Here is a 23,232-nt window from a genome sequence, read left to right as displayed (position 1 = left end):
TATCCCAGGGCAAATATTGTTAATATTTTGAGTATTTCCTTGAAGCATTTGAAACACATTTTAACATACCTTTGAGCACAGTAATAGTATCTTTCACTTCAACATTATATTAAACACAGGCATATAACTATTTTAGAAATAGTAATATGATTTGTTGAACCATTTTTAACATATTTTTCACTATTGTAAATAAAGCTGCAATAAACATCTCTTAGTTACTAGTTCAGACTTTTACTACTCATTAGTATGCATTGAACACACACACACAAACACACACTCACACTCTAAAAATCTGCTTACCTTATCTAGGGAAGAGAAGTTAATAACATCATACTAATGGTGTATAATTCACTCTTAGCTTGTAAATGTAGGTGAATCTTTTTAAAATTATTAAATAAGAGCACAGGGAATTGTGGAGTTTGAAGGGAACCTGCCTACCACATGGTCAATATATGCCGAATTATTGAATTTTGAGGAGTTGCATACTATACTACTTTGAATAATCCAGTTTAAAAATCTTAGATGCTTACTTGAATTGTAAGAGTATCTGAAAACCTTACAGGGATATTCCTATATTAATTTAAATATTATACTGATCCACTTATTTTTTAGTTTTTAACTGAGTGGGTAAATGATTTTGTAGGGTATAAAATTATGGAGAAGTTAAGATACACATGTGCTACAATTTGGATCTAAAGTATTCCCCAAAGTTTTATGTGATTAAGGCTCAGGTGCCAGCCAGTGGCTCTGTTGGGAGGTGGGGATCCTTTAGGAGGTAGGGGTCTAAAGAAGAAAGTTAGGTCATTAAGGGCACTCTTTTGAGGGAGATCTTGGGACCTCAGCCCCTTCCTGTCTCTTTTTGTTTTGTTTTGTTTTCTGACATTTATGAAGTAAAGTTTCTTTCCTCACACACTTCTGCCGTGACATATGCTTTATCACAGGTCCAAAGGAACAGAGTCAAATGACCAAGAACTGGAACTTCTGAAACTGAACCAAAATACTTATTTCATGCTTATATATTTCATAGTTGTATCAGTCAATCTTAATGAATTCCCAATGAAATATTCCTGTTTTAATTTTCAAATTAAATTGTTAGGCTGACACACCTTCTTGCTCCTTCGTGTTCTTTCTTAGCATAATACAAATTTTTTTCACATTTCTGCTCTCTTTAGAATGACTTTCTGTCTATTCCAATAAAATTGTTATGGCTCAGTTCAAGTTATTTCTTTCTCAAAAATCCCATTGAGATTAATATAACTAGTTTAAAATATTTTCATCTTTAGAAATTTGGTACTTTTTTTCTGTATTATACTGGGCAGTAATACATATTACCTTTGTGACATTCATTGGTTTTATATTGATATTTGGCTGTATCATTTAGTTTTCCTTGTGTCTATATCTTATTTTTCTCTTAGACTATTAAAATACTGTGAGAGGATGAGTACATTGTTATACATAGTTTCTCTCTGTGTGTGTGTGTGTGAGTGTACATACACATCACTAGCTTATTGATTATTAATGTAATCTGGATTTTTTGAAATAGCTTTACAATGAGTTACATATTTGCTTTGAAACCACAAAGTCAAGTGAAGCTATGCTCCGGCAAAGTGTTGCTAATCTTGAAGATCAGCTAATTCAAAGAGAACAAGAAAATGCAGAATTAAAGGAAAAACTTCGGAATTTGCAAGAAGCACCCTGTCCTTTACCTCAAGAAGATGAGTCAGACCACTCAGCCCAGGTGAGAGACATTTTCTAAAAATATTTCCTATCTCCTACAATTGACTTAAAATTTAATCAGATTTGCATATATTAAAATATAAATTGTGACTGTATTTTACTACTTTTTATACTCTTTGTAGACATGAATATTGTATACAATATGGATTCATACAGAAATACAAGTACAAATACAGAGTGTATCAAGCATAGTTGACCGTCTGTATCTGTAGGTTTTGCATTTGTAAATTCAACCAATTACAGATCAAATATATTTGAAAAAAATTGCATTTGTACTGAACATGTACAGATTGTTTTATGATTATTCCTTAAACAATACAACTTTTTATACAACTCACATTTTATTAGGTACTATAAGTAGCTAAGAGATTATTTAAAATGTATAGAATGATATGAATAGAGTATCTACAAGTATTATGCTATTTTATGTAAGGGACTTGAGCATCTGCAGATGTTGGTATTTTGCAGAGTCCAGGAAAGAATCCTCTATGGGTGTTTAGGGATAATTGTATAGTAACTGTGATGAATTATTTGTTAATGAAGAGAAAATGAATAAATCATCGTACTTTTTTTTTTTTTTTTTTGGTACCGGGGATTGAACTCGGGTTAACTGAAGGATGTAATGGAAAGAATATCCAACATTATATCTCATGAAGTACTTAACCGTAATGCTTGGTATGGTATACTTCCTGTTTGTCCTAATTCTACCTTAATATTTGAGTATGGTCAGGTCATTTGACCTTTCTATTTCCCATGGTAAATAAACTTGAATAAATTTCCTACCCTTTTTAGCTGAAGATTTCTCATACATAAAAATGTTGATATTAATAAAATCTATGTCATAGAATTTTGTGAAGATTGATGATATAGTAAAAATCAGGGCTGGGTCTTGGTATCTAGAAAATGTTCAGTAGTGCTTTTGACAATGTTTAAGGTAACTTTCAGGTTAAATATCTTTTTTAAATATTTGATTTCCATGAATTTATGTTTTTAACATACTTTTAGCAGTCCTTGAGATTTTTACAATTTATTAATTTAATTCATAATTGGAATTAACCCACCCAGGTAATTGGGTGATTGTTAATTCTTCAGTAGTAATATTTGAACTGAGAACATTTTCTCTTGTGAAAAATTTTCACATTTAATATTAGATTAAATGTTAATAATGTTAGATAAAATGTTAATATTAAGTTAACAGTACCCTGATATTAAAACCAGAGAAAGACACAAAAAACAAAAATAAAAAAACTGCAGACCAGTATACTTGATGAACATAAATGTAAAAATTCTCACCAAAGTACTAACAAATTAAGTCCAGCTGTATTTTTTTTTAATCCCAGGATTTATCCTGGTATTGCAATGATGGTTCAGCATTAGCAAATCAGTAAATGTAGTACAGAGCATCACCAGAATGAAGGATGAAAAACCATATGATCCTTAATTGTTCATTCTGCTGATGATTGTCTCCATAGATGTAGAAAAAGCATCTGATAAAATTCAACATCCTTTCATTAAAAAAACCCTTAAAAATTATCTACAGAAGAAATGTATCTCAACTCAGTAAAGGTTGTATAAAACAAACCTGTAGCCACCATCATATGAAGTGAGGATAAGCAGATATTGTTTCTGCTAAGATCAAGAACAAGACAAAGATAGTCACTTGTACCACTTGTGTTCAATATAGTACAATATTGCAAGTCTTGGCCAGAACAATGAGGTAAGAGAAAGAAATAAAGTGTATCCAAATAGAAAAGGAGGTCACATTGTACTGGTTTGCAGACAACATAATTTTTATGAGGAGAAGAACCTAAAGAATTCATGAAAAAAGCTATTACAACTGATAAAATAATTCACCAGGGTTGGAGGATACAAAATCAACGTATAAATGTAAACATTATGTACTGCAAACATGTACGAAACAAAAACAAAACAAAACAAAAAAGAGGATGAAGAGATGGGTGGATGGGGAGGAAAGAGTGGAAAGTAGATGACAAAAAGGAATTAAGATGTGTTATGCACATGTACCACCTTCTTACAAGGAATGTAAATATCAGGTACTACTCACATGTATTAATAAAAGAAAAAAGATTCAAAAATAAATGAGCAGCCTTTTAATAAACCAATGATAAAATTTGCTGAGAAATCACAAAACAATCCATTTGCTGTAGCTCTAGAAAGAATAAATTATATAGCTAAGAATAAATTTAATCAAAGAAGTGGATTACATTTATTATGAAAATTATAAACTGATGAAAAATATTAGTGGAAAAAGATTAGAGGTCAAGACACCCTGTGTTCATATATTGGAATAATTAATATTGTTTTAAATGCCCACGGTACCCAGAAGAATCTATAGATTAAATGCATTTCCTACCAAAATTCTAAAGACATTCTTCACAGGACTAGTAAAAACACTTCTGAAATTTGTATGGCATCACAAAAACCCCAAATAGCCTAAAGATCCTGAACAAAAAGAACAAAAGTGGGTTTCGGATGTAGCTCAGTGTTAGAGCCTTTGCCTAGATGTGGGAGGCTCTGGATTGGATTACTGCCCCAAAAAGGAGTGGTAGGTAGAGTGGAGGAGACAAAGCTAGAGGCAGTAAAATACCTGACTCAAAAACAGTACAAAGCTATAGCAACAAAATAGCATGATTCTGGCATGATCTTGGCATAAAAACAGATACACAGGTGATGGAACAGATTAGACAACCCAGAAGTGGACCTATAACTTTATAGTCAACTTATTTTGATAAAGGCAGGAAAACTTACATTAGAGGAAGAAAATTCTCTTCAATAAATGGTGCTAGGAAAACTGGATATTCATGGGCAAAGAAAAGAAACTGGACTGTTGTCTCTCACCATAAACAAAACTCGACTCATGTTGGATCAAAAATTTAAATGTAAGACTTGAAACTGAAAGTACTATAAGAAAATGTAGGGGAAAAGTATAGGGACATTGATCTTGGCAAACTTTTTTATATGACCCCAAAAGCACAGGAAACAAAATAAAAAATTGACAAATGGAATTACATCAGATTAAAAATCTACTATAGAGCAGTGGACACAACAGAGTGAATAGACAGTCTAAAGAATTTGAGAAAATATGTGCAAACTATTCATCTGAGAAGGAATTAATTTCCAGAATATATTAGGAACTCAAACAATTCACCAGCATTAAACCAAATAATATGTTTTAAAAATGCATGAATGATCTGAATAGACATTTCTCAAAAGAGGATATATAAATAACCAAGAAGTATATGAAAAAAATGCTCCACTCACTTATCAACAGGGAAATGCAAATGAAAACTACATTGGTATCATCTCACCTTAGAATTACTGTTGTAAAAACAAAAACAACTGACAAAAATACTAGAAAGAATGGAGATACAACTCTCTTAACCTGTTAGCGGGAATTTAGTACAACCATTATGGTAAATGGTATGGAGATTCTTCAGAAAATACCAGGAATTGAATACCATATGATTCAGTCTTTCTACTCTAGATATACATCTGAAATAAATGAAATCAATATGTTGAACAGACATACCGTTCACAGTGTGTTCATACAGAACACACTGTTGAAAAAACAGTGTTTATTGCAGCAGTACTCGCAATAGTTAAAATATACAATCAACTTAAGCATCCAATTATGAGTGAGTGGATAAACTATGGTATAAATACATAATGCAATATTATTCATCCAAGTAAAGAAAGATTGATACTACATGTTCTCATTTTAGTGTGGAAGCTAAAATAGTGATCTCAGAAAAGTAGAGGCTGGTTAACAGTCTGGAGAAGAGTTGGGGAGGAGGTTAGGGAAAGGATGGCTAACAGGTACAGGGATGTACTAGGAGAGAAGAATAACTTCTAGTGTTCCATGGTATAGTTGGATAACTGCCTTACAACAATAAACTGAATATTTCAAAAGAGATAACTTTAAATATTTCAACACAAAGAAATGATAAGTGTGTGAGGTGATAGGTATTTGAGTTTGTTAATCAGTTTTCTGTTGCTGTGTCAAAATACCTGAGAAGAATAGTTTAAAGGAGGAATGATTTATTGTGGTTTACAGTGTTGAGGGTTTCAGTTCATGGCAGGTGGCTCCATTGCTTTTGTTCCAAGGCAAGACATGGAAGTGTATTCTGTGGTAGAGAGGCCTGTCCACCTTATGGTAGCCAGGAGGTAAAAGAAAAGGAGAATAAATCAGGGTAAATGGCAAACACCTAGTGACCTTCCCCAAACTAGACCACAATTCCTGAAGCTTCCACCATTTCCCAATAGTGCTGCCAGCTGGGGATCAAATATTCAACACATGACCCTTTGGGGAGCATTCCAGGTTGAAACTACAACAGCCAGTCACCCTGATCTCATCATGATACATTGTATACATATATTAAAATTTCATACTGTGCCCCTTAAATATGTGCAATTACTATGAGTCAATTAAAAAATTATTAAAAAGAGACTAAGTGGCAATGGACTATATGGTTGAGAGGAAGTAATGGGAAGATTTTAGTCTTCTATTATTTGATCCATAATAAATTTTCTTTTTCAAATGCTTGTAGTGGGACTTTGGATGCAAGATTTGTAGGAGATACATTTATAGGATAATGGATTAAAAACAAATTCTGCGGTCAGAATGCATGAATTTGGATTGTAAACTTAATCACACCCATGTAAATTTGGGCAAGTTACCTTGTTTCTCTAAGTCAACTCAGTTTTATCATTTATAAAATATGTATTCTAATAGTTGCTATCTAATTTGAGTTTTATGAAGATTACATAAGACAATTCTTGTGGTCATATAGAGAAATGTTGGGTCATAATATTAGTATATAGAGAAGACATTATGTTGTGTAAGTAAATTTGAGGTTTCTTTTTACTGTGTTGGTGATGATTTTCCCTATGTTTTTCTGATCTTAACTTATAATCTGAATTATTTGTGAGCTGCCAGTGTCCCATAGAAAAGGGCAGAGCTAATTGGTTCATATGGGACTAAAAGATGTAACGTTTGATTTCTTAGCACCCTTCTCTTAACTAGCTGAATTTTGAATGACCACCTATTCTTATCTCAAAGTGATTGCTTATTTTTTTCATGGAGAGGTTCTCAGTTTATTTCTTTGGAGGCATATTTTCCAGTAGAGAACCAGACAAAAACCTAAGACTTAGATTTACTACATTTACCTGTAAGTGAGATACACTCTATGTGGCTAAGTAAGGATCACAAGATTAGAGTTGTGAATTTTAAGTCTTATTTCTGTACACAAATAATTTTTGTTCCCTTCTTTCCAAAGTTGGAGAGTTTGTGTTTTCTTTATGTTTTCATTGTCATTTCAAAAATTTATAATACAAAATACTTGAAATCTACAAAAGAATAAATATAATATCTATGTATCCACTGGCAACTATCACCAGTGCTCTTGATGCTACCTATGTTTTCCTCCTTATCCTGTTTTACTTCTTTTCTATACAGATAATTACTCTCTTGGATATTTTGTTTATTAATTTCTACCTATTAAAACTTTTTTTTTTTGGTACCAGGGGTCGAATGTGGGTCCTTGGGCTTGCGCAGCAGGCGGCAAAACCACTGAGCTAAATCCCCGGCCCTAAAACTATTTTCTTTAATAACATTTTGTTTAGTGTTGCTTTTATTTAAGCCTTAAAAATATCAACATCTATAGATCTCTTGCTGTGTGACTAAGTTTCTGTTTCTATTCAGCCTTATTTTTTTTTTTTTCCTCAGTACCGAGGATTGAACTCAGGACCTTGCCCAGGCAGGCATGGTCCTGCTGAGCTACATCCCTGGCTCGATTCAACTTTATTTTGAAAGATAACGAGTTGCTGTAATTCTTTTCCCTCCTGTACAGCCACCTATTGTATGAATAAATAAGCAGTTCATTTATGCTGAAGTCTGGATATGTTTATTTGCCTGTTATGGCTTATATCTACATATCCCTCAAAGCCTCATGCAGTCATAGGTGGGGCTTTTTGGAGGTGGCTGGATCTAGGGTGTGTGATGCTGGGATCAAGGGTGTGATGCTGGGATTGATTCATGGTTCAATAGTTGGATTAAGGCTGCTTTACCCTGGGTGAGAGTGCTACCCACTTTAAGGGTGGGTAGCCTGGATAAGATATAAGGGACAGAAGGAGGGTCACTGCTTGTCCTTTGTAGCTTGCTGCTTGCTACTTTGCTGGTTTGCTGCCTTCTGCCTGCCATGAACTCTTTCTCCTCTGTGATGCCCCTCTGTCATGCCACCTTGCCTTGGAGCCAGCCAACTGTGAACCAAAACCTCTGCCAACTGTGAGCCAAATAAACCTTTATTCTTTTAACTTTGGGCATTGGGTATTTTGTCTTAGCAACAAGAAAAGTAACTAAAAGCCCCTTACTCATATTCATATGCTGAAGCTTACTGCCAAATGTGAGAGTGTTTAGAGGTGGGACATTCGGGCAGTTTTTGGTGGGATAACAGGAAGGCTCTTCTTTTATGGAATTAGTGCCCTTGCAACAGAGCCTGAGAGAGAACTCTTTCCTCCCATGTGATGTTACAACAAGAAAGTACCATCTCTGAGCCAGAAAGCATCCCCTCACCACATGCCGAATTTGCTACTGCTGTCATTTTGAATTCCCCCGTCTGCTGAACTGTGAGGTAAAATTTTTTCTTGTTTGTAAGACATTTATGGTATTTTGTTAGAGCAGTCTGAATGGACGAACACCATTTATCTGTTCATTTTGAAAATGAACTCTGTGTTTTTTTGTTGTTTTAGCGATAGCAATTTTTTTGTACTGGACTAGCATGAACTTTTACTATATATCGCTTGATATACATATACTAGACTTTAAGATTTGTAACTATGGATGAAATCCCTGTCATAGGTATGCAAATGCCCAGGCTAATAAGAAAATGCCAAATTGTTTTAAGAGTGGCTTTCTCAAGTTATAGATTTCTCAGATGCATCTTTTCTCCTCCCTATCCTGCTTCTCCTCTCTCCTTCCTTCCCTTTCTTCCTTTCCATTTTTCCCCCTTGGTTTTTTGAGAGAAGGTCTTGCTGTGTTGTTCAGGCTGTCCTGGACTCACTGCATGGCCCAGTCTGTCCTCAAACTTGCAAAGATCTTCCTGCCTCAGCCTCCCAAGTGCTGGGACCACAGGCATCTATCACTACACCTCTTCCCTCCCTCCCTCCCTTCCTTCCACCCACCTCCCTTCCCTCTCTTTCTCCCTCCCCGTTTCCCACCTTTTTTTCTCTTCTTCTTTTTGTAGCACTGAGGATTAAAACCCAACCTCTCAGCCTCATGAATAACCGTGCATTCTATGACTCAGCTCTATCCCCAACTCCTGGAGCATTCTTAAAAGACATAAAATAATATCTTATTAAGGTTTTGTTTTTCCTTGATTTCTAATATGCTTGGGCATCTTATATTTATGTCATATGAAACACCTTTGTCTTGTACCCATTTTTCCATTAAGATGTTTTTCTTTTCATTAAAATTTAAAAATTTTATTTATAAGTACATGTTTGAAGTATATAATGATTACATTTATCATTGACATTTGGTATATATATATTCTTCTTTTTTTTTCTGTCTCCTACCTCTCTCCTCCCTCTCTGCTCCCTCCAATTCTTGGTTGCCTTCCCATTTGCAAAAGCTCTATTTTCATTCTCATTTTTACTCTTCAGTTCTTTTTTTTCATCCCTTTTCCCTTCCCTTTCCCTATTTCGTGTTCCCTAATCCACTTGAAAAAGATATCCCTACTTCTATCTTCTATTTTGTTCTCTGTCTCTATGTATGTGTATATTATCTATATCTATATATCTATATCTCTCTATATTTCTCTATGTGATCAAAGTTAGGTTAATCCCTAAGCTGTACGTTTGGCTCATTTCACTTAACATGTTCTCAAGTTGCATCCATTTGCCTGTGACTGGCTCATGTTAATCTTCCTTTATGGCAGACTAGTACTACATTGTGTATACATAGCACATTTTCTTTATCTATTCATCTGTGATGGACATATATGCTCTTTCTGAGATTTAGCTATTATAAATTGTGCTGCTGTAAACATAGGTATTCATGCATCCCTATAATATGAAGATTTTAACACTTTGGGGAAGAGACCTAGGAGGGGAATAGATGGTCAAATGGAATTTCTATTTTTAGCTTATTGAAGGATCTCCTCACTGATTTCTATAATGAATGTACTGGTTTACTTTCCCTCTAACAGTATAAAAGGGTTCCTTTTCCTCCACATCTTCACCAGCATTTGATATTATTTGACTTCTTGATGATAGCCATTCTTTCTGGAGTAAGATGGTATCTCAGTATAGTTTTTTTTTTTTTCTCTCAGTGTAGTTTTGATGCATTTCTGTAATGGCCAGTGATGTTCAAAATTTTTTATGCCTTGCTAGGCATTTGTACTTCTTTTAACAAGTATCTGTTTATTTTGGTTGCCTAATTTTTGATTGAGTCTTTTATTTTGGGTGTTCTAGCTTTGTAGTATAACTTTAAATCTGGGCTCAAGTCTGGGATTAAATCTGCTTTGCTTTTGTTACCTAGAATAGTGTTTGCTATCTAGGTCTTTTCTGATTCCATATGAATTTTGATTGTTTTCTTGGTGAATGTGAGAAATTGCTGTTGGTATTTTGATTGGGATTGCATTAAATCTATACATTAATTTTGGAAGTATAGCCATTTTGATTATATTGGTTCTGCCTCTTCAAGAACAGGTTATATCTTTCCATTTTCTTATGTCCTCAATTTCCTTTTTCAGATTGATGTACTTTTCATTGTAGAGGTCTTTGACTACCTTGGTTAGGTTAGTTCCTAAGTATTTAATTTCTGTTGATGCTATTATGAATGATATTGTTTTCCTAATTTCATTCTCAGTGCTGAATATGGTTATTAATTCTAAAAGGCTTTTGATGGAATATTTTGGGTCTTATAGAGGACCTTGCCATCTGCAAATGATGATACTTAGTCTTCATCCTTTTGTATACATATCCCATCTTATTTTATTCTCTTGCCTGATTGACCTGGTTAATGATTCAAGACTGTGTTGTATCAGAGTGATGACAGTGGACATCTTTGACTTGTTCTTTATTTTCAAGTGAAAGACTTCAGTTATTCCCCATTTAATATGATATTGCCAGTAGGTTGGTCATGAATGGCTTTTATCAGATTGAGATAAGGACTTTTTATACCTATTTTCTTCGGGTGGTTTTGTTTTGTTTTGGGACAGGATTTCACTATGTAGTTTAGGCTGTCCTTGAGCTCACTATGTAATCCAGGCTGCCAGGCTGGCCTTGAACTCAATCCTCCTGCCTCAGCCTCTGAGGTGCTGAGATTATAGGCATACACCATCATTCCTGGCTGTCTCCGAGTTTTTTTTTTTATCATAAATGGATGTTGGGTTTTTTCAGAGGCTTTACATCTGTTGAGGTGATCATGTGATTTTTGTTCTTGCCTCTGTTTTTGTGATAAATAACATATTAATTTGCATATGTTGAACCATCTTTGTGTCTCTGGGATGAAGCCTGTTTGGTCATGTTGTATGATCTTTTGAAGATTTGTTGCATTCTGTTTGCCTGTTAAGAATTGTTAAGGATTTTTATATCTGTGTTCATTAGAGATTGGTTTGTACTTCTCTTTTTTTGCCTAGATCCTTCTCTGGTTTTGGAATCAGGATTGTGTCAATATCCAAGAATGATTTGGGGAGAACTATTTAGCTCTAGATTTCATTAAAGAATTTGAGGTGTATTGGTGTTAGATCTTCCCTGTAGATCTTGTAGAATTCAGTAGTGAATCCATCAGGTCCTGCTCTTTTCTTAATTGGTAGGTTTTTATTAACACTTCAGTTTGATTACATGTTACTGGATTATCCAAGATTTTTAAGTCTTCTTGGTTCAGTTTTGGTAATTCATATGTATCTAGATATCTCTCAATTTCTTCTAAGTTCTACAATTTTCTGATGTACAGGTTTGGGAAGGAGTTGCTAATAATTTGCTGAATTTTGGTGATATCCATTGTGATTTCATCTCTTTCATTTCTAATTGCATTGATTTGTGTGTTTTCTGTTTTGTTAAGATTTCATAAGCATTTGTGTATTTAGTTTATTCAAAGAACCAGCTCTTCAATTCATTGACTTTTTTAGTGTCCATTTTATTGATTTCTGTTCAGATATTTATAATTTCCTTCTTTGTATAAGCTCTGGATTTGGATTGTTCTTGTTTTTCTAGGACCTTGAGGTACATCATTAGTTTATTTGTTTGGCCCCATTCAGTTTTTCTGATGTGGGTATTCACAGCTATAAGTTTCTCTTACAAGACTGTTTTCATTGTATTCTGTAATTTCTGGTGTTCTACTGACATTATCATTTAATTCAAATGACTGTCTTATTTCTTCCCTGATTTCTTCTGTGTCTCACTGATTAGTCAAGAGTGTGTTTTTTAATTTTCATGCATTTATCTAGTTTTTGTGATTTCTTTTGCCATTGATTTCTAGTTTCATTGCACTGTGATCTGTTAATACACATGGTAAAATTTCAGTTCTTTTGCATTTACTTAAGTGTACTTTATTATCTACTATGTGGGTTTTTTTGGAGAAAGTACCATGTGCTGCCAAAAAGAATGTGTATTCTGTTGTTGGGTGAAGCACTGTATATATTAAATCCACTTGTTTAAAAGTTTGGTTCAACTCTGATGTTTCTTTGTTGATTTTTTTGTTTAGTTGATCTGTTTTTATGTGATAGTGGGTTACTGAGGACTCCCACTGTAATTGCATCGATGTTTATCTGTTTTATATCCATTAGTGTTGTTTTATGAAGTTGGGTACACTGTAGTTTCGTGCATATATGTTTATAATTGTTTTCTCATCCTTTTGAATAGTTCTGTTTATCAATATGTTTTGTCCTTTTTTGCTTCTTTTGATTAGCTTTGGCTAATAAAAATCTTTTTTTTTTTTTTTGGTTTGTTTGTTTTTGGAACCAGGGATCAAACTCAGGACCTTGTGCTTGCGGGGCAGGTGGCGGCACCACTGAGCTAAATCCCTGGCCCTAATAAAAACAATTTTAAAATAGGATTGCTATTCTTCTTTGCTTTTAGGTTCCCACTGCATGGAATATTGTTTTCTGTCTTTTAATATTCAGTATATGTATTTCTTTTTGTGTTAAATGTGTTTCTTACATATAGCATACCATTGGATTTTGTTTTCCTATCCAGTCTTCTAATTTGTGTCTTCTGATTGGCAAAATTGAGACTGTTCACAATGGTAGTTATAACTGATAGGTATTGACTTATTCCTATTATTATGTTATGTTCCTGCTACTGTTTTTCTTTTTTTTCCATCTACTTAGTTGCTACCCTTTCCTGGTGCATTCATTCTATTATACCTTTTGGTATTCTTAGCTTTGTTGTCTTTTTCTGGAATACCCATGAGAAGTTTTTGGAGTGTTAGTTTTGTTTTCATCAATATTTTTAAGTGCTCTTTTCTGTGGTAATAACTTATTTATCCATCAAAATTTTAAGATAATTTAGCAAGATATATTGTTCTGGGGTGGATATTGTTTTCTTTTAGGGACTGAAACACTTCATTCCAAGTTCTCCTTGCCTTTAATGTTTGTGCTGAGCATTCTGCTCAAATAGTTGATTCCTTTATAGTTGATCCATTGCTTTTTGCTAACAGCTTTTAAAATTCTGTTCTTTTGTTAGATTTCTGGAATTTTAATTATTATTAGTACTAGTATTATTATTTTGGTACTGGGCATTGAACTCAAGATCTTGTGCTTGCAAGGCAGGCAGCAGAACCACTGAGCTAAATCCCTGGCTGGAATTTTAATAATGATGTGATGTGAAGTTGTTTTTTTTCTATTCATGGCTTTTGGGGTTCCATAAGCCTCATTTATGTGTATGTTAAATACTTTTTCCACATTTGGAATGTTTTCTGCCAGTATTTTTATTAACAGGTTTTTTTTTTCCCCTTCGTGCTGTCTTCTGATATTTCACTAATTCCAATTTCTTTTATGTTAATTTTCTTTGAGTCATCCAGCAGCTATTGGATCCATTTTTCATGTTCTCTTGTGGTTTTTTAAGGTATCTGTCACAAATTGGTCACTAACCACAGCCCTGTCTTCTCGATCTGACACTCTGTCCTCACATTGCTCATTTCTGCTGCTATACTTTCATTCATATTTTTAATCTCTTGGATATCTGTTTAGAAGTTTTTTATGGAATCTCATACTTTTTTATGCTGGTCATTCATGTTTTATACTTCTATTTTTTTTTAGCTCCACTAGATTTTTATTAGTGTCTTTTGTAGACTCACTGACCATTTATTTCCTTTGGTTCATTATCTATTTATTTATATCTTCCTTGAATTTTCCAAGCACCTTATTGAACTGTTTTGCTACCTCCACTGATACCCTTTCAGACATTTCTGCTGTGTGGCTTATGATTTTTTCCTCTTTATTTTCTCTGGATCAACTTTCAGGGAGTTGGGAGTTTTGGGAGGCGTTTTGTTGCCTTGTCTTCTTGTTCAATTTTTGTTTGTTTGTTTGTTCCGAGGTTTGCTGTTTGATTATAGTGGGTAGCTTTGTTACAGAGATATCCTTTGGGCATGGCTGACTGTTGAACTTGCTTCTGTCCCAGGACCCTGTGTCCTCAGAGGGGAGGTTGCATCTTGCCTTGCCCTGTGCCTCATTCTTTGGTAATGGGCCACAGTATTGTTTATGACCCCCAGGAAGTGCAGATATTGCCTTTCAAAGAAAACCAGTCAACAGCAATAACTATGTCAACTTGGCTATAGTAGTAAAGTCAGCAACAAAAATAGCATCAAATATAAACTGGATTCTTACAATCCCTAAGAGCTAGTCTTGAACCACCCTTAACTAAAGCAAAAAGATCTATGATTTTAGTATAGACACTTGGACAATCCAAATATTGACCTACAGTAAATCAGATCACTGGCTACCGCTGGATATAAGGAGCAGTGCAAGAGCTGAAGCAAACTGCTGGACTAAATGCCACCTCCTTCCCACCCCCTCTGAAGGTTACACCCAGCAAACCTGGTCTCCCACCACAGAATTCCAGGCCCTGTGATTTCCCTGGCATGAACTTGAGCATCTCAGGAGAATCTTGAGGGATCATTGTCTAGCTGTCAACCTTGCTACCTCTCTGTCTCTCTCTCTCCCCCCCGCACCTCTTGTGCACGCTGTGCTTGGACTCTACATTAGTGTAACATCTCTGGCCTGGAGTGAAACTCCTCCAGGGAGTTGGTCTCATCCTCAATCAAGTTGGTCTTTTGGCTGTCACCTTTGCCATCCTATGGTGAGGAGAACTAAGGTGCAGTGTTGGTTAAGAGTTGGTAGTTCAGCTGCTTTCCTCTTCTCCCATGCTGAGAGTGCGAAGTGCCTGGTGGTGCTGGGGTAGGTGTGCTAGCTGCTGTCTTCCTCTCATGCGAGGCACATGAAGTGGCTGATGGCAGCTCATCGGGCCAGCTGGGCTGCTCCTCATTGAAATTTTTTATTTTGGATTTTTGTTTCAGTTACATTATTTAAGATGTCAGCTTCTCTAATATATAATCTTCATATGTCTGCACCTTAAAATAATTTATTTGTATGACAATCCAGTTATTGGTTGGACTTTCATTTTTCAAGCAGTAATTTGGAGATTTAGACTACTTTCATCTTTGGATCTATTATATGGTTCGCTATGTTGTCCTTGGGTCATCTCTACTTCACCCAGAAAGAAGAAGAAAAGAGCTTAGAGAAGGTCTTATAAATAAGGATTAGAAATGGCACATGTAAATGCTGGCATGTCATTATTTAAGTATTTATCCACATAGTAAGTAAATTGCAAAGAAAATTGGAAAGATGTGCCCATTTCCAAAAGGAGGAAATGAGGTTAGAGATCAGCTAAGCTGTGAGCCGTGAGCTGTGAGTGCTGTAAATATATTGTTTGTGGGTTTTTTCTTTTTCATTTAATTATGATGGCTTTTGAAAAAATGAAGTTATTTTAATATAGTTAAGCATCTCGGTATTTTCACTTAAATTGGTGTGTATCGTATTTTGTTTAAGAAATGCTGCTTTATCCTGAAATCATAAAGACATTTTCCTATATTTTCATCTAAAGTATTATAGTTTTGACTTGTACATGTAAGCCTTTAATCTGTGTGGGATTGAATTTGTGTTTGATTTAAAGAAGGAAATTTAGTTTAATTTTTTAAAAGCCTAGATATTTGTCTCAGTACTACTTATTGTGCTAATAACTTTCTCTCAGTGACCTGCATTGCCATTTCTGACATTTATTATTGCACTTATGTGTGGTTTTATATTTACATAGCTCTGTATTCATTACCGTTTGCTTTTTTTCAAACTGAGATAGTACTATATTTATATAATGAGCCTTAATAACTGATGTAAAAAATCTTCTCATCTTATTATTCTTCAGTAGTGTTCTGGATATTGTTTATTATTTGTATTTTGATAATAATGTATAAATAGCTGTCAACTTCCCTGAAAGAATTTATAGGGATTAATTTAAGTAGAACTGTCATCTTTACCATTTTATCTCTTTGTATAAATAATCTGTCTCCTTTAATTTAGGACTTCTTTCAGTATTTAAATAAAGTTTTTTAGATTTATTTACATAGATCTTACATATCTTCTCTTACATTTGTTTTTAAATAGCTTAATTTTGTTTGTATTTTAACTATTTGCACTTTCGTTACATTATTTTTATATTATTTGTTTCTCAAGTATAGAAACACAATTGATGCATTTAATTATCATTTGAATCTCATCAATTTTGTTTTTTATAAATTCATCTGTTTTCTGTGTAGACAATAATACCTGTAAATGAAGTTAGTTTGGTTTATGTCTTAAAATTGTGAATATATTGTATTAATTTTTATTCAACAGACAAAAGTTCAGTGAAAGTGGTGAGAGTCTTATTTAAAGGGAATTCTGATATTTTATAGTTGAGAATGAAGTTGGCCATAATTTCTTATAGATACACTTTTCTGGGTTATGAGTCTGTTACCAATATCATGACTGGTCTATGGCTATACCGCCCTGAATATGCCCAATCTTGTCTAATATTATGAATGGGTTCTACATTTTATTGAATATTTTTTTCATACTTAGGTATTTCTAGTCTTTTCATATTGCTTAAATTTTAAATTCTTTCTGTTGTTATTTTATTACTTAAAAATCTGTATTTATCCATTGGCTTGGTTTCTTATAGAGCTTTCTGGTACTGTCTTTACCTGATTTTGGTGAATACACCTCATACCGTGAGTTGAAAAATTCTCTTTTCTTTTTTGAGAGAAGGTATCTGGAATTGAACTCAGGACCTTGAGCTTGCCAGGTAGGTGTGACACTGCTGAGCTAAATCCCCAGCTGCGAAAAATTCTCTTTTCTAAAGAGAAAAATAGATAATTAAAACATAAAGCTGATGAAATTAAAACAGTGCAGAGACACAGCAAGTTGGAAAATATGAAAGAAGTGAGTACACATGTAATAAAGAATCAGAGTTCAAATCATGTATAGTTGCAAAAGGTGAAATAGTGAATGGAAGTGTAGCAGTAAACTCTTTTTTTAAGTGTTTTTTTGCTTCCCCATCAAATCTGCTGATTACTTTGACTTGAAATACATAAGCTTCTTATTTTTTGAGGTTCTGTCTTTTCTTTTTAAAAATAATTCATAACTAGTATTGAGAGTATGACAATTCTGTATGAATTGATACAACAGGGCTCTTTTGGTAACTCACATAATTAGGGATAAAAGGGATAAAATAATTAAGATATGTACAGGTACAACTCTCCATGATAAATGTAATCATTGCATACTCTAAACACATACTAATAGAAAAAGGGGAGTTGGTCCTAATGAACCCAAGAAAGATAGTGATGGGAGGGCAGAATATTTGAGAATAAAGAGGTCTGTGCCTGGCATTACTTCATGACCTCTGTAGACTGGGATGAGTAGTTGGAAGGTTGGGACGAATGCCTGGCTGTTCTTTAACCCCAGAGGATAGTGGACAGCCTGAGGGGGGATGGTTCTAGACCCGCTGTGTGCTTTCACTCAAAAACCCTTTATGTGGTTGTCTGTGTATAAAAAGGTTATACCAACCGAATGGAGAATGGTTAGTGATAGCGAACCTTTTGGAGCTTTCAGTGATAACAAATAGCCCACTGCGGCACACATGTAGTAGGTTGCCACCACTGCAATCTATATGGTTACAGTCGTATAGTATATGAATTTTTACCCTGCTTCATTATAATATGATCTAATATTTGAAATTCATTTTACCACCTAATATCCTACTATAGGAATGTACCATTTTTAATGTAAATATTTTCCAACTTTGAGATGTTTTAACTTCATTTTATTTTGTTTTTTCTGATTTTGATGCTGTGATGACCATTTCCATATGTGTATATTTATTTTCACCTCTGGGCCTTGGGTAAATTCTTTAAATTTTTACAAGTAAGATTCATTTGTCAAAGATTATCCACCTAAAGCTTTTGAATATACCATGTTAAACTATATTCTAGAAAGATTCTGAGTTTCTTATAGTATATGAGATTGCTTACCTTTCATACCTGTGCAGGGATTTATTATCATTTAAAATTAGCCTTTTGTTTGAAAAACTTATTCTTTTGTTTTCATCTTATTGGAGATGGGCAGTTTTTCACTTTTACTTTTCCTGTAGTTTGTTTTGTCTTTTGGAAAATGTTCTGTTTGTATTTTTTATCATGTTTGCTTACTGAAATGCATGGTATTTTACATGTGTTAGGAGAATGAGCTCAGTGTAGTGTTTATTACAGTTTGTTTTTTTTTTTTTTTTTACAGTTTCTTGTTTGTCCACCTTGTTAACACTTTTTAGACCTTGGTTCGGTTCCAGGATAATTATTGAGGACTTTTTCTTGAACATTTTTCTTAAAATTGAGCTCTTTTGTACCTTAGCAGGTATAGAAACTTATTGTCCCCCACTTCCCTTCTCCTCCCCCTCCCGTCCTCCCTCCTTCCACTGTGAGCTTGATGAGGGCAAGGAAAGTTGATGTCTTATCCTTTTATTCCCACTGCTTTTTCTAGTACTTGATTCTCTAAGTTCAGTAATTTTTTTTTTTTTTTGGTACCGGGGATGGAACTCAGGACCTTGCACTTGTGAGGCAGGTAGTGAAACCACTTAGCTAAATCTCCAGCCCCAATAACTTTTTTCTTCCTTCTCTCCTTCCTTTCTTTCTTTGCTTCTTTCTTTCACATATAACTTAGGGCTTTGCACATGCCAGACAAACACACTACCAAATATATCCCCAGCCCTTTTTTGGTTTTAATTTTATTTTGACACAGGCCCTCACTAAGTTGCCCAGAATAGCCTCGAACTTTCATTCCTCATGCCTCAGTTTCCCAAGTAGCTGGAATTATAGGTGTGTGCCACCACACCCTAGCAATGGGTGCATTTCATACATACTGGTTCTGTACCTTTTGGGGTGGGGCAGTGCTGAACTTGAACCCAGGGCCTGTTTGTGTATGCTAGACAAGCTGCACTCAGCCCCTCTGTACCTGTTCAGCCTATTTTATAGTATTCTGTCACAGCAATTCCAGTAACTAGGAAGTAGTGGAGTCAGCTAGAAGGAATATCCACTTGTGATAAGGAATAGTTACATGTAGACTAAAAATTTCTGTCTTTTTGCTATCAGTGATGCTTGATTTTGTATAATTTTCCAACAGAGCAAAGGAGAAAAAATGGCATTAGTTGTTAACTTGGGTCTGTTACTTTTGTTTTTGGCAGTTGGAGGTCCTAGTATTGCTAGTGACTATTTGTCAGCAACTATTTCAGTTTCTCAGTTGGCAGGGAGGAAATCAGATGCCTTCACTAGGGCTCAGAATGCTCATAAGCCTTGTCCTACTGTAGTTGGGAAATATGCCAGAGTTAATAATTGGTTTGCTTTCATTTCCTTTTTATGACTTTTACTTTATTATCATTTCTATTACTTTTTTCCTTTCAACATGGAAGAATATCAATTTTTAACTTTCTTTACATAATGTATTAGACAAGGTACCCCATATAGTGGACCTTTAAATTATGCTTATGACCCTTTTATGTCACACTTAACAAGTTTTGAATTTATATATGTAAGATCAGTTTGAAAAGTTGACTTCATTTATTTTATAGCATTATTTTAAATGATAACTGCTTTGTAATTTGCTCTTGGTTTAATTATGTTTAGGAGTTTATATTTTTAATTTAGCTGTACATATATGTAGACATAGTGCTCGCTTCGGCAGCACATATACATATATGTAGACATGGCCAGATAAGTATATGGAAAATGATCTCTTAGTAGTTTCATATTTAATCAACATTCAGAAAAAAATGTGAGGACATAATTTTTAGTTTTGATCATGATTTTTAAAAGAAAAATTTGAAATCTTTATCTTTTGTGAATCTTCACTGAACTATATATTTGCGTGTATCATTTTTACAAATTTGAACTTGTTAGTAATCATTCAGTGGTACAATCCTCCATGAAATATAAACTATTTCTGCTTTTAAAAGCTGCCAATGGATAGTCTGATACTTTAAGAGTACTTTAAGTTTCACGAATAAAACAGCCCAACATACTAAAATCTAGAAATTTAGCATATGTAATAGAAACTGCACCTCAACTTTAACTACTCTATAGTGGCACTTCTCTTGCCGCTATAATAAAACTTGAAAATGTTTAGTGATTTTTTTTCTCTACTATTATTCAAAATTACATTACCCTTACTGAAATCTGAATGGCTTTTAGTGGATTAATTAAATTGTAGCTGGTTTTCATCTGGGTGCAGCTTGTTTAGCTGCCTTTCTATGGAAAAATTGCTCATGGAATAAAGAGTATTTTTTTGTTAAACTACAGCTGTTAGGGTTTACTTTCTAAAAAACAAATAGTTTATGCTTTTTTTCAAGAGATTTGTTATAGATTTAAATTTATAAAATATGAAGCCTATGACTACCTTTCTTTTAAAGATTATTAATGGTACAACTTAATATTTTTTAAATATTCCTTATAAATTTGTAGAGAATATATTATGTATCTTGGTAACTTATTAAGTAGAATCCTAGGTTTAGGCTAAATGTGAAAAAAATGGGAAAGAGGGAATTAACTAAATCTGATTTTTATGGCTCAAGTGGTTTCATTAAATTAGAGCGCTCTGTGTTTTTCATTAATGAACTTGTGCCATATGCTTTAACTGTTCTGGTCAATTGCTGATAAAGAAAGGCTTGTGGATTTGCTTTTTTTTTCATATAAAGCTGGATAAAAATATCCATGTGATGAGTTTTTATCAAAGGAGTTACTTTGAATTCAGTAACTACTACTGAGGCAATATGGCTTGCAATTTGTGACCCAAAGGTAGTCATACATTATTGGAATACAGCCTACTGCGCTTCACATTACACAGATGTGAAGGCCTGATTATAGCTGCTTCATAATTAACAGTGATCCGATTTGTTTTGTGGCATAAATGGTGCATGTGTAGAACATTAGCCATGGCACTCTCATTCAAATTCAACTCAAGGGCTCAGCGGCAGGCGGGTCACGAGCTTCAGGGAGTAGAAGCACAAGCTCCTCCATATGTTCTTGCTGCATCTTACTATGGCTATGAGTGCAAGATAAGTTCCCTAAAGAACCTAATCGTGTTCTGTAATTACAGCGCGGCTTTCTGCTGGCTAGAAATGAGGGAGAAGCTAAAACACTCCCTCATCAGATAATTTGTAAATTACTTTACATGGCGGATGCCTAACTCAGTTGGTTTTCAACTGCCGAAATTATAAATAATTGTAACAGATGTGGCAATATGGCTGGCCTCCAATAAATGAGGCCCTTGATAATTTGGCCAACCCTTTGACAGGCCAATTTAATAAAATGTGAACAAAATCTTCTTGCTAATAATTTATCATCCTTTTTCCCAGTAGAATAAATTTAATTACCCTAGCAGTTAACAAGGTCACACCCAGATGCCAAACTCTGCTACAGTTTTGATAATGCAATCAGGAATTGAGAGGTGATGACAGCGTTGTTGTTTTTTTCATTACCTGGCTTCACATAAACACAGGTGGCGTAGCTTTCTTGTCAGTTTTTAATAATTACAGGCTATTATGGAATGCATAGTTAGCAGATTGAAAACCACACTTTAGTGAATTTGTTTGAGTATGATTGAAGTTTTAATGTATAGAGATGATAATGCATAACAAGCGAGTCCCTAGCTTATACCATTAGTGCACAAATTTTGATTTTCTTACTTGTGATATAAATGGTTAGTATTTATAAAACTTAGAGTATGCATTATCATAAGTAATGAATTGTACCCAAATGTGACATATTTAGAGATAAACCATAGAGGAAATTTAATTCCTTAAATGTAGAAATTCATTGTAGATTAGCGTTAACATGCACGTTATATATTCAGATTGCAAATTCTGCCACAATTTAAGGCTTATGACATGTTTTAGAAAAATGTTCAATTTTGCTATCTAAAATAACAGGAAATCTATAGGAAAATCATTATTCCTTCCTTGTTTTTAATTATGTCCAGTACTAATGTACTCTTAGGATTGGGATCAGTAGTCACTGTATACAGGTGAGTTACCACTCCAACCACTCATCTGTGACATGGAAATACCACTAATTTTTATTGCTGCTGTGTGATAACAGAATAAATACTTAACCTCTGTGGTTGCTTAATTTTCCTGTCCAGGTTGCTATTGTTACCTCCTGGATTTGAGTATGGGTAATAAAATGTCCATGGATAGCCCATTTAGTGTTGTTTTATGTAGTGTATGGAAAGAGTTAAAGTTATGAAATTAAAAATTTCCCTTTTATATTGGTGTTCACTGACTTGACCTTACCATACTAATGTTTAGCTATGCAAGGAAATTTGAATTGAGCTAAGTACAGTGCTGAATTTTGCTATATAATGTATGATTTGGAGGATATCTATGAGAAAAGTTGGTGATACTTAAAATTGTACTTACATGTACTCAATAATTTTATTTTTTATTTGTGATTTCTAAATGTGATTAGAGGATGTTTGGATTAAAAGTATGGATAAAAGAAAAGTAAATATATTTTTTAAAAAGAGTGCTAGCTGTATTTTTGATATTAGAAAAATTTGTACTCAGTTTGGTGGTCTTTCTGGAAATGAGGTGCATTTTTAAGTTGGTACACTAATATAATTTGTGTAAGACTATTCTGATTTATGATATCATATTTACTTTATATTATTTTTATTCCCTTCCTTTTTTTTCTAAGAATATATGACTGTTGTTTGGTCATCCATTTTCAGGTTATAGATAATTCAGCTAACCAAGTTTGTTTTATGAATTGGGAATATATATTTATGCATTTCTAAAATCAATTTTAAATGAATATTAAGCTTCTACAGAGATTTGGATATTTAATGAGAAGAAAATCATGACCTATAAAGCATAGATGATATATAAAATATACAT

The 23,232-nt window shown here is 33.9% G+C and overlaps 1 protein-coding gene across 13 annotated transcripts in view; it reads left to right on the top strand.

The window, feature by feature from the left end:
• The window catches only part of Cntln (centlein), a 553,090-nt gene that overhangs the window by 183,578 nt on the left and 346,280 nt on the right, over positions 1–23,232 (top strand). For all 13 annotated transcript variants that reach the window (XR_015440059.1, XM_087183859.1, XM_087183868.1 and 10 more), the window contains one exon: positions 1,544–1,738. Coding sequence is in view for 12 of the 13 variants with exons in the window: in XM_087183859.1 (XP_087039985.1) it covers positions 1,544–1,738 (195 nt within the window). In the remaining variant the exon portion in view is untranslated. The remainder of the gene's footprint in view (positions 1–1,543; positions 1,739–23,232) is intronic.

This window comes from Heterocephalus glaber, unplaced genomic scaffold, assembly GCF_053883595.1.
Source record: "Heterocephalus glaber isolate CG9 unplaced genomic scaffold, H.glaber_assembly_v1.0 deba00001481, whole genome shotgun sequence".
NCBI classification, from domain to species: domain Eukaryota; kingdom Metazoa; phylum Chordata; class Mammalia; order Rodentia; family Bathyergidae; genus Heterocephalus; species Heterocephalus glaber.
This window is presented reverse-complemented; position numbering and strand designations above follow the sequence as displayed.